Source organism: Mercenaria mercenaria, chromosome 5, assembly GCF_021730395.1.
Source record: "Mercenaria mercenaria strain notata chromosome 5, MADL_Memer_1, whole genome shotgun sequence".
Taxonomy (NCBI): domain Eukaryota; kingdom Metazoa; phylum Mollusca; class Bivalvia; order Venerida; family Veneridae; genus Mercenaria; species Mercenaria mercenaria.
In genome coordinates, this window is record NC_069365.1 from 72851166 (window position 1) to 72864106 (window position 12941).

At 38.0% G+C, this 12941-nt stretch overlaps 1 protein-coding gene across 1 annotated transcript in view; it reads left to right on the plus strand.

Moving 5' to 3' along the window:
- LOC123558527 (DNA repair protein RAD50-like) overlaps positions 1-12941 on the plus strand; it is an 87522-nt gene that overhangs the window by 31933 nt on the left and 42648 nt on the right. The window contains exons 4-5 of the mRNA XM_053543927.1: positions 10310-10411; positions 10797-10901. Coding sequence (XP_053399902.1) covers positions 10310-10411; positions 10797-10901 — 207 coding nt within the window. The remainder of the gene's footprint in view (positions 1-10309; positions 10412-10796; positions 10902-12941) is intronic.

The following is a 12941-nucleotide window of genomic DNA, read 5'->3' on the forward strand; positions in this document are numbered from 1 at the left end:
AGAGGTAACTCTTTCATTTAGTAAGGTAAAAAGAACTTCTCATTATTTCCCCTTACAGTTCTGAAATGAGCTGCCAGCTTTCTCCAAATTTACTTGTCCACCCCAGAATCATAGAGGTACTATTCCCTAATGACAACTGATTCATTGTGCAAAAGCAAGGATGCATCCATTTCTGCTTGTACATTATTTGAGAAGTATTTTATTTTAATACTCCCTAAGATGTATAAATAGCTCAGTTGGGTATAATGCAAATACCAGTATCAAATGATCAAATTGTTAGCTCGACTATTCGAAGAATAGTCTAGCTATTCTACTCACCCTGGCGTCGGCGTCACACCTTGGTTAAGTTTTTGCATGCAAGTACATACAGCCATCAATTAAAGGCATATAGCTTTTAAACTTATTTTTTCTTTTTCTAGGTCAATTACCAACCTCTCTGGGTCAAGTCCCATAACTCTGACATGTATTTTGAGCAAATTATGCCCCCTTTTGGACTTAGAAAATTCTGCTTAAAGTTTTGCGTGCAAGTACATACAGCTATTTCTAAAAGGCACATAGATTTGAAACTTATTTTTTCTTTTTCTTGATCAATTACCAACCTCACTGGGTCAAGTTCCATAACTCTGACATGTTTTTTGAGCAAATTATGCCCCCTTTTGGACTTAGAAAATTTTGGTTAAAGTTTTACATGCAAGTTAATATCTCCAAAACTAATGCAGATATTGATTTGAAACTTCACATGTGTCTTCGGGGTTATAAAACTAGTTGATAGCAGCAAGTCCCATAACTCTGACCTTCATTTTGGCCAAATTATGCCCCCTTTTGGACTTAGCAAATTCTGGTTAAAGTTTTGCGTGCAAGTACATACAGCTATTACTAAAAGGCATAATAGATTTGAAACTTATTTTTTCTTTTTCTAGATCAATTACTAACCTCACTGGATCAAGTTCCATAACTCTGGCATGTATTTTGGGCAAATTATTCCCCCTTTTGGACTTTGAAAATTCTGGTTAAAGTTTTACATGCGAGTTTCTATCTCCAAAACTAATGCAGATATTGAATTGAAACTTCACATGTGCCTTAGGGGTTATAAAACTAGTTGATAGCAGCAAGTCCCATAACTGATATGCATTTTGGTTAAATTATTCCCCCTTTTGAACTTAAAACTCTTTTGATATTTAACCTTTTTAGGTAATGTTTTCCTGCTTCTGGGACAATATTTTGAATAGTCGAGCTTGGCTGTCTTACGGACAGCTCTTGTTTTTGTGTTGTTGTTTTTTCGATCATAATTTTGTTTGTTTTTATGCCCCCGAAGGGAGGCATATAGTTTTTGAACCATCTGTCCGTCTGTCAGTCTGTCCGCAATTTTCGTGTCCGGTCCATATCTTTGTCATCGATGGATGGATTTTCAAATAACTTCGCATGAATGTGTACCACAGTAAGACGACGTGTCGCGCCCAAGACCCAGGTCCGTAGCTCAAAGGTCAAGGTCACACTTAGATGTTAAAGGTCATTTTTCATGATAGTGCATTCGTGTCCGGTCCATATCTTTGTCATCCATGGATGGATTTTCAAATAACTTGGCATGAATGTGTAAGACGACGTGTCGCGCGCAAGACCCAGGTCTGTAGCTCAAAGGTCAAGGTCACACTTAGACGTTAAAGGTCATTTTTCATGATAGTGCATTCGTGTCCGGTCCATATCTTTGTCATCCATGGATGGATTTTCAAATAACTTGGCATGAATGTGTACCACAGTAAGACGACGTGTCGCGCGCAAGACTCAGGTCCGTAGCTCAAAGGTCAAGGTCACACTTAGACGTTAAAGGTCATATTTCATGATAGTGCATTGATGGGCGTGTCCGGTCCATATCTTTGTCATTCATGCATGGATTTTAAAATTATTGGTCATGAATGTGTACCACAGTAAGACGACGTGTCACGCGCAAGACCCAGGTCCGTAGGTCAAAGGTCCTAAACTCTAACATCGGCCATAACTATTCATTCAAAGTGCCATCGGGGGCATGTGTCATCCTATGGAGACAGCTCTTATTCTTACCCATTTTCCATTTCCTTTTCTTTCTTAGATTATTTGTGTTCTACAGAAGAGCATTAGTGCCAGGTGTACGTTATTTATTAACTTGAATTAAGAAACTAGTAACTAAGTCGAGTTCGAGTTAGTATCTCGAAATTTCGAGTTAATAAATAAAACGCACATGGCACTGATACTGTTCCGTAGTATTCACATATATATATTTATATGTATAACATACTTTCATCATGTACATGTATATGCATTTAACTAATATTAAATTTGATATGATACTAAACTTTTCTTATCTAAATTTCTCTGTTGTTGTGTCAATGAAAAAACAATAAACACTGAAAGGAACAAAAATATTTTTGAAGCAAAAATTAAAAAAAAAAAAGAAAATTTACTGCTGTCCCTGAGTTTCTGACCCACATGAAAAAAGAACATAACATAATCAGAACGTTACTGACCCACATGGAAAAGAACATAATCAGAACTTTATACCTCTGAGCTTAATTATAATTAGTACGAATACTAGAAATATTTAGAATTTGACGAATTACAGAAATATTGAATTCTCCATGTTTCAGTCAAATTTGTTTAAAGTTTCTATTGTTAGGTTTGTAAACAGCATGATTGTTACAATCAAGGTATGTGTTACTTTTATTGGAAATACAAAATGTTGGCTCTAATTTTTCACTGCAATGTCACAGAATGGAAAATGTCAGATTTATTATTGTGTAGAGAACTCTTGATCGGCCATAGTTAAATCTGGTCTGTTAAAGTTTGAAAAAAAAAATGTAAAAACATGGTATGATAATAAAGATACATTATGTTTGATATATATATTAATTAAAAAAATCATTTTGGGAATTTTATCCATTGCAATGTTTTCAAGAAGTTATCAACATTAGTACGCCTACAGATTAACATAAAGTTACTACGAATTTACCTTAACGTTGAAGTTTTGGTGAAAAACACCTTTGTAGTTTATAGAAAAAATAAATCCAAACACCTATGTAGTTTATAAAAAAATAAATCCCAGTGTTTTATCAAACAAATTATAAAACCACCATTGACTAAATGTGTAAAGATGAAAAAGTCCTTTTATGCCCCCGAAGGGAGGCATATTACTTTTCAACTGTCAGTCCGTTCGTTCGTCACAATGTAACTTTTTGCATGAAGGCACTTTACTCTCAAACCACTGCACACAGGACCTTCAAACTTCACGTGCTGATAGTACTTATTGAGAACACAACCCCTACTGACTTTGGGGTCACCAGGTCAAAGGTCAAGGTCACTGGGGCCAATGTTTACTTTTTGCATGAAGGCACTTTACTCGCGAACCACTGCACCCAGGACCTTCAAACTTCACATGCTGATAGTACTTATTCAGTACACGACCCCTACTGACTTTGGGGTCACCAGGTCAAAGGTCAAGGTCACAGGGGCCGATGTTAACTTTTTGCATGAAGGCAATTTACTCGCGAACCACTGCACCTAGGATCTTCAAACTTCACATGCTGATAGTACTTATTGAGTACACTACCCCCTACTGACTTTGGGGTCACCAGGTCAAAGGTCAAGGTTACAGGGGCCAATGTTAACTTTTTGCATGAAGGCACTTTACTCGCAAACCACTGCACCCAGGACCTTCAAACTTCACATGCTGATATTACTTATTGAGTACACGACCCCCTACTGACTTTGGGGTCACCAGGTCACAGGGGCCAATGTTAACTTTTTGCATGAAGGCACTTTACTCGCGAACCACCAGGTTAAAGGTCAAGGTCAAAGGTCAAGGTGCTTCGGGGGCATTTGTCACCATTAGTGACAGCTCTTGTTATGTCTCCCACCACACAGTGGTGTGGGAGACATATTGATTTACTCCAGTCTGTCTGTGTGTGTGTGTGTGTCTGTCACAAAGCTTGTCCGCACTCTAAGTCGAACATTTCTCATCCGATTTTCACCAAACTTAAACAAAATGTGTTTGACCATAAGACCTCGGCTAGGTTCGATAACTAGCCAAATCGGTCCAGGCGTCTTAGAGTTATGGCCCTTGAATTACCAAAAATCGTTCTTTTTACTCTTGTCCGCACGCAAATTCGAATATTTCTCATCCAATCTTCACCAAACTTAAACAAAATGTGTTTGACCATGAGACCTCGGCCAAGTTCGATAACTAGCCAAATCGGTCCAGGCATTTTGGAGTTACGGCCCTTGAATTATCGAAAAATCTGCCTTTTTACTCATGTCCGCACTCTTAGTCAAACATTTCTCATCCGATCTTCACCAAACTTGAACAAAATGTGTTTGACCATGAGACCTCGGCCAAGTTTTATAACTAGCCAAATCGGTCCAGGCATTTTGGAGTTACGGCCCTTGAATTATCGAAAAATCGGCCTTTTTACTCTTGTCCGCACTCTAAGTCGAACATTTCTCATTCGATCTTCACCAAACTTGAACAAAATGTGTTTGACCATTAGACCTCGGCCAAGTTCGATAACTAGTCAAGTCGGTCCAGGCATTTTAGAGTTACGGCCCTTGAATTATCGAAAAATGGGTCTTTTTACTCTTGTCCGCTCTCTAAGTCGGACATTTCTCATCCGATGTTCACCAAACTTAAACAAAATGTGTTTGGCCATAAGACCTTACCCAGTTTTGATAACTAGCCAAATCCGCCCAGGCACTTCTGATTTATGGCCCTTGAATTACTGATTGGATCCACTCATCCAGAACATCTAATTGGATCCACTCGTCTAAAACATCTAGAGAAACTAACATTTTTCATAGGGGCAGTTGTGGGAGACATGCGCTTTTCTCAAAAGCATCTCTAGTTTATTTGGCATGTATGTCTGTTTGTCTGTACTGGTATGAATCATAACTTAATTACCATTCTAAACTATTTGATTGATATCACCAAACCTTGTCTGAAGCATCCTCTCAGTTTTGTTCAAAGGTTTTGCTTGGCCCCTTTCAAAGGCTGCAAGAGCTATAAGCAGAAAAAAAAACATTTAATAAACTTCTGTCATAGACCTCTTGATGGATTTTCGCCATACTCATATAAAGTTTAAATTCACATGAAATCATTGGAATCGGATGACTATCCAGTAGATTTCTGTGTGGAATAAAATACCTTGTAAATATCAGGTATACAAACAGAAAATACCACAGTGAAAGAAAATTAAATGCTACTTTAACATGCATGTGCTATTGGTTTATTTGATATATTGAATATAATGTCATAAAACTGTAAAATTTTAAAACAACCATATAAAAGGCATTGAATCTCATTTCTGAAAAAAATATCAATTAAAGCAGGTGCTGAGATGCAAATGAGATTTGAACAAAAAGTTACATAGGAAAAAAACTTTAAAAATCTTCTTGTCTGAAACTGCAAGGCCTAGGCTTTTGATATTTGGTATGTTGCATTGAATTGTGGTCCTCTACCAAAATTGTTCAATTTATACCCCTGGTGTGAAAAGAGGCCCTGTCCTGTGGAGGGGGGAGCAGGGATATAAATTAACACTCAGACCCTATTAGCCAACTGGGCTCATTACAGGCAAATTCTAGGGGCCCAGCCTAAAAGTTAGGGGCCCAGCTATTATTAGCGGGAAAATATACTAACAGCAGTTTAGATCGACATACTTAATAATAAGTCTTGTAATTTGCTTCCTGCCAAAATACATCAATTTCTTAAATATAATTACAGAACACTCAACAAACTCACACTGAAAAGGAAAGTTGTAATCAACCAGTGCATGACATTTTCTAAATATAGGATACAGCCTCTCAAACACAGACGCACTTAAAGTTTGAATGATTTTTGCAGCACTAGAGGATTTGGGTTGTTTATGGGCATTTTGATAGAGGCTGCAAGCTTATGAACATCTGAATTCTAGTATTTTGTTACATTGTAGAGTTACAGGTCACTCGCAATTACGAAATTATTACTTGTACAAAAAGTACAAACCATGTCCTCATTGGCCTTTAGGTCTTTAAATAATCCTGATAATATTTCCTTTTGTCGCCGCGACCGGTTGTTCTAAGCTCTTTAACAACCTTCAATAAACCTCTACTCTCTAGTGCTGTATTTCTATGGGCACAGCCATTGTTAGTGACGGAGTAAATGATCCGCGTATTCCGATTGGTCATAGTATATATCGGTAATTTTGATTGGTCGATTTAAGTGACGTAGTGCATATTAATAAGACAGTCCCGGAAAAACCCAGAATATTGGCATTAATAGGAGAATCCAAAGCCATTCGCCGGCTGGGCGACTATTTTGGAAAATTGACTCGACCAGCTTCAAATCTGGTCGCACTGGGCGAGTGTTAATTTATATCCCTGCGGGAATGGGGAGGGAGAGGGGGCGGGTCTCAAGTTTTATATAGGAAAAAACTTTAAAAATCTTCTTGCCTGAAACTGCAAAGCATAGGCTTTTGATATTTGGTATGTTGCCTTGCTTAGTGTTCTGTACCAAAATTGTTCAAATTATGCCCCTGGGGTGAAAAGAGGCCCTGCCCTGGGGGTCCAAAGTTTAACATAGACTTATATAGGGAAGAAAAAGAATCTTCTTTTTTTTTTTGGAAAGTTCAGGGCCTAGGCCTTTGATATTTGATATGTAGCGTTGCCTAGTGGACCTCTAACAAGATTGTACAAATTATGCCCCTGGGGTGAAAAGAGGCCCCGCCCTGGGGTCACTTCTTATATGAGCTATATAGGAAAAAACTTCAGAGATTATCAGCTCATATTTCCTAAACTGTTTAATTATGTCCCTACTGGGGGAGACATATTCTTTTTGCCCTGTTCGTATGTCTGTCCATCCGTCACACTTCATTTCCAATCAGTAACTGGAGAACCATTTAACCTAGAACTTTCAAACTTTATAGGATAGCAGGGCTTATGGAGTAGATGACCCCTATTGTTTTTTGGGTCACTCCATTAAAGGTCAAGGTCACGGGCCTGAACATGGAAAACCATTTCCGATCAATAACTTAAGAACCACTTGACCCTGAATGTTGAAACTTAATTGAACATCCAAAGTAGATGACCCCTATTGATTTTGGGGTCACTCAGTTAAAGGTCAAGGCACAGGGGCCTGAACATGGAAAACCATTTCCGATCAATAACTTGAGAACCACTTGACCCAGAATGTTGAAACTTCATAGGATGATTGGACATGCAGAGTAGACTAAAATTGACCCTTATTGATTTTGGGATCGCACTGTTAAAGGTCACAGTGGACAGAACATGCAAATCCATTTCCGGTCAGTAACTTGAGAACAATTTGACCTAGAACCTTGAAACTTCATAGGGTGGCAGGGCTTATTTAGTAGATAACCTTTATTTAATGCCCTTATTTAATGCCGCCCTATGTGGTTCTGGGACGATCTGTGTATGAAAAGAATTGGAACCACTGCCTTACCCTTGCATGATCGTAAGAGGCAACTAATAGGGTCTTAACACTTGGTTTTGCAGTAACTCTGTGATTCCAGCAGGTATGCAAATTTTGATTCCATACCTCATGTTTTTATTTCGATGTAAATGAGATGTGGAACCAAAATTTGTAGTCCTGTTTGGCGCCATATAACCTATACTGTGTTGGTGCGCAGTAAAACCCAAATAAATAAATTAATTATTTAATGCCAAATAAAATTTCTGTTTTGTTCTGTTCTGTTCTATTATTCAAATCACTCTGCGTCCGTCGTCCTTTCGTCTGTCGGTTAACATTTTCTCGTTATCGCATTTCCTCAGAAATTACAACAATTTTTGAGTGAGTTATGGCCCTTTGTTTATTTTGATTTCTAATATAATTTTATATCCAGTGGCCCTCCAAGTAATTGTTTTTTTATGGCCTTACCTGTAGAAGGGTCATAAAGTCTGCAGACACTAATGAGATAATCATTCAAGTTGTTCATTATTTTCCTATTATACCTCAGCAGTGGATGGACTACCCTAGTAGAGTGATGATTAATTTGTTTAGTACTCAAATTTCTGGGTTTAATTATTAGTTATAATATAAGTAATTATATGTGCATTCTTTGTTTCCATAATAAGAAAAAAAAAATAATTGTATATAATTCATTAATGGTGTCAGCTCTCTTGTTTAGGGTATGGGTTTAATTATTAGTTGTAATATAAGTAATTATATGTGCATTCTCTGTTTCCATAATAAGAAAAAAGTAATAATTGAATATAACTCATTAATGGTGTCATCTCTCTTGTTTAGGGTCAAGGTCACTTATTTTGATCTAATGACTTACTTTTTTGTTTTTAACCTACAACATTCAAATTTTGACCACATGTATAGTTTTGAGTGGCTAGATGAACTTTAACATGAGTTGACCTTGATCTTGAGCTAGTGACCTACTTTCGCATTTATGTAGGTACAGCCTTCAAATTTGGACCACATGCATAGGTTTGTATACAGAAATAAACTTTGACCTTGACATTGACCTAGTGACCTACTTTCACATTTTTGAAGGTACAGGCTTCAAATTTGGACCACGTATAGTTTTGTGTTCCGAAATGAAATTTGACCTTGACTTTGACCTAGTGACCTACTTTCACATTTCTGAAGCTGCTGCCTTCAAATTTGAAGCACATGCATAGTTTTGTGTACTGATATATACTTTGACCTTAAAATTAACCTAGTGACCTACGTTCACATTTCCCAAGCTACAGCTTTCAAATTTTGACCACATGCATGGACCATATGCACAGTTTTGTGTACCGAAATGAACTTTGACCTTGATTTTGACTTTTATGCAGAAACTGATAGCGAACAGCATGGATCCTGAGCAGACTGCGCGGATGCGCAGGCTGGTCTGGATCCATGCTGGTCGCAAAGCCACTAGCATAGACAGTAAGCGCTGAGAGTAGTTTCCCTTTACCGAAATGGCGAAAATCGCAATGAACTTATTTTGAAGTTGGAAAATCATCTATACCCGTGAATACTCGGTATGTTCAGTAATATGATGAATGTATATTATAATGACATTTTTTGAAAACGTATTCAGATTTGCACTAGAAGAAACTTGGAAATTCATTATGAATTCGAATGAAAAAAACAAAAAACACAACAAAATATTATTCCTGTTTGTTTAATAAATACATACTGTTTGTTTTATGACTGAACTGAAGGTATGCATAAATGTTTGATTAATCAAAGCCTATGATAAACATGAATAATGATAATTGAAAAATAAAGTGTGTTTAAGCATGTTAAGTAATTCATGAAAAAAAAAAAAGATTAAATAGTTATAAATACCCTGTTTTATGATTTTTATTGAAATACGAATGCCTGCACGAATAACGCCCATGCCAAGTTTGTCTATTAATTTTTCCCCTGTAAGAAAAGTGGCTATTAATTTATAATGGCCAGGGCTAGCACTGCACGTCTCTAAAAAATAAAACAACTATTTTGCACTCTGCCCGCTTCAAACATAGCCCGACTCGTTAACCTGCAATCCTAATTATCACAATTAAATTCATATTTCTCATTAAAACTGTATTCCTTCAATTAACATGTATACAGTCTCTGTCAGTCAATAAATTACTCAGCGACCTGCAATTTACACACATTGGCATCGAGCCGCCTGTCACCTCACCCATCAAACTCATTATTGGAAAATTGTGCGTTCTGATTAGCGTACAGCAAACTGTAAAAGTATGCGTACAAAGGGAATCCATGGACGGACTCTGCATGCATCTCAGATATAAAGTATATGTCCAAGTACGTGAAATTGAGTGTTCCCAAAAGCCCTGATACAGTTTTCCACACTGATCTTAAAATTTACTTTCAGTGACCATGAATGTGACTTACTGACCTACTTTCTTAATATTTTATAATCAGTTTGACATTTGAAACATTGTAGCTCATATTACTCAGGTGAGCGATCAAAGCTCATCTTGACCCTCTTGTTTAAGTTATTGCTTCATATATAATTGGTTGTTAAGTATTAACAGGTGGCCTTTAGCACAGGATATATTGTACTGTGAAATCATTTAATTTTGCGGGCATGAAATTCCGTGATTTTGGATAAGACTACTATTTCATAGGGATATGGATTTGTGAATTTCAGCATGTGAACAAAAACTGAATAGGAATTTTATCAGTTTGTTTTGAAAACCCTTCTTAGATTGACTCAACCACGAAATCCACGAAAGTTTGTGCCCCGCAGATATTAATAATTTTACAGTATATCAAAACCTAAGCTGACTTGATTTACTACACAATTAGTACCTGAATGTGTTCTCCAAACTTCTTATTTAGGTTGCTCACGAGAGGGAGGTCAGAGGTCAAGTGCGACTACAGTTCCGTGATATATCACACAAACCTGTTATTGTACAAAGGTCATTGACAGCCACACAAAAGGTAGGTTGATATAATGCTTGTTAGTTAGTTTTCTATTCTTCTTAAAAATGGCAAAAAACATTTCCACCCATTAATTGACAGTCAAACAATGGCATCCAAAGTTGCTGCCTGATAGGAAAACTATGCATTTTAACAAGAAAAAGTTTGGTGTTTTTGTTAATAGCTGATAAAAAGTTCATTAAATGGAGGAAATCATCTGAAATTGCTTTTAGGCAAGGAAAGTAGAAATGAAGACATTGGATGGTGTTGTTAGAAGATATGATGTGGAGGGGAATCATCATGACCTGAATACAAAATGTGCAGACCTAGATAGAGAGGTGAAAATTTCAAAACATTTTGTTCCAGTTTGAATATTGTTTTATGCTTGCTTGAACATATATTTTAGGCAAAGAAAGTCGAAATGAAGACTTTAGATGGGGTAATAACGAGGATGAATGCAGCTGGTGAAAAACAGAGCATCAACTCAAAATGTGCCGACCTTGACAGAGAGGTGAAATTTTCTGCCTGTGTGTCTGTCTATTTTTAGCCCACCATCATCAGATGGTGGGCTTTTCAAATCACTCTGCATCCGTGGTCCATCTGTTCTTCCATCTGTTAACAGTTCTCATCGCATCTCCTCAGAAGCTACTGACCAAACTTTGTCAGAATGATGTATAGGTTTGTGTACCAAATAAACTGACTTTAACATTGACTTAGTGACCTACTTTCACATTTTTGAAGGTACAGGCTTCCAGCTTGGACCACGTGCATAGTTATGTGTTCCAAAATGAAAGGTGACCTTGATTTTGACCTAGTGACCTATTTTCACATTTCTGAAGCTGCAGCCTTCAAATTTGAATGACATGCCTAGTTTTTATGCCCCCGGCATCTGCTGATGCGGGAGGCATATAGTGATCGTCCTGTCCGTCCGTCTGTTTGTCCGTTCGTCCGTCCGTACGAGGTTAACCAAATGGGACCGTTTCGTCTAGCATCAATACCCCTTACTAGAATGACTTGATACTAATGCAGATGTAACCTGTGACCATTCCTCACCTTCAGACATCATCTGACCTCAGTTTGACCTTGACCATGACCTCATTTTGGACTTAGGTTGATTTATATTGGCCATCTCTTGTTATGCCCCCCTTCGAAGAAGGAGGGGTATATTGTTTTGCAGATGTGGGTCGGTCTGTCGGTCGGTCGGTCGGTCGGTTGGAATGTAGACCAATCCGTTTCCGGATGATAACTCAAGAACGCTTGGGCCTAGGATCATGAAAGTTGATAAGGAGGTTGGTCATCACCAGCAGATGACCCCTATTGATTTTGAGGTCTGTATGTCAAAGGTCAAGGTCACAGTGACCCTGAATAGTAAAACGGTTTCCGGATGATAACTCAAGAACGCTTGGGCCTAGGATCATGAAAGTTGATAGGGAGGTTGGTCATGACCAGCAGATGACCCCTATTGATTTTGAGGTCAGTATGTTAAAGGTCAAGGTCACAGTGACCCTGAACAATTAAACGGTTTCCGGATGATAACTCAAGAACGCTTGGGCCTAGGATCATGAAAGTTGATAGGGAGGTTGGTCATCACCAGCAGATGACCCCTATTGATTTTGAGGTCAGTATGTTAAAGGTCAAGGTCACAGTGACCCAGAACAATTAAACGGTTTCCGGATGATAACTCAAGAACGCTTCAGCCTAGGCTCACGAAAGTTGATAGGCAGGTTGGTCATGACCAGCAGATGACCCCTATTGATTTTGAGGTCAGTATGTCAAAGGTCAAGGTCACAGTGAACGGTAACAGTTAAATGGTTTCCGAGCAATAACTCAAGAACGCTTGGGCCTAGTTTCAGGAAAATTGATAGTTAGGTTGGCCATGACCAGCAGATGACCCCTATTGATTTTGAGGTCATTAGGTCAAAGGTCAAGGTCGCATTGGCCAGGAACAGTTAAACAGTTTCTGATCTTCTTGTCCAAAACCATAGGGCCTAGGGCTTTGATATTTTGTATATGACATCATCTAGTGGTCCTCTACTAAGATTGTTCAAATTTTTCCCCAAGGGTCAAATATGGCCCCGCCCTGGGGGTCACATGGTTTACATAGACTTATATAGGGAAAAACTTTGAAAATCTTCTTGTCCAAACCACAAAGACTATGGCTTTGATATTTTGTAATGTAGCATCATCTAGTGGTTTTCTACCAAGGTTGTTCAAATTATCCCTCTAGGGTCAAATAAGCCCCGCCTCAGGGGTCACATGGTTCATATAGACTTATATAGGGAAAAACTTAGAATATTCATGTCCATAACTTACATCATTCAAATTTGGACCACATGTATAGTTTTGAGTGGCAAGATGAACCTTGACGTGAGTTGACCTTGATCTTGACCTACTTTCACATTTCTTTAGCTACAGCCTTCAAATTTGGACCACATGCATAGGTTTGTGTACTGAAACAAACTTTGACCTTGTTATTGACCTAGTGACCTACTTTCACATTTTTGAAGGTACAGACTTCAGATTTGGACCACATGCATAGTTTTTTGTTCCA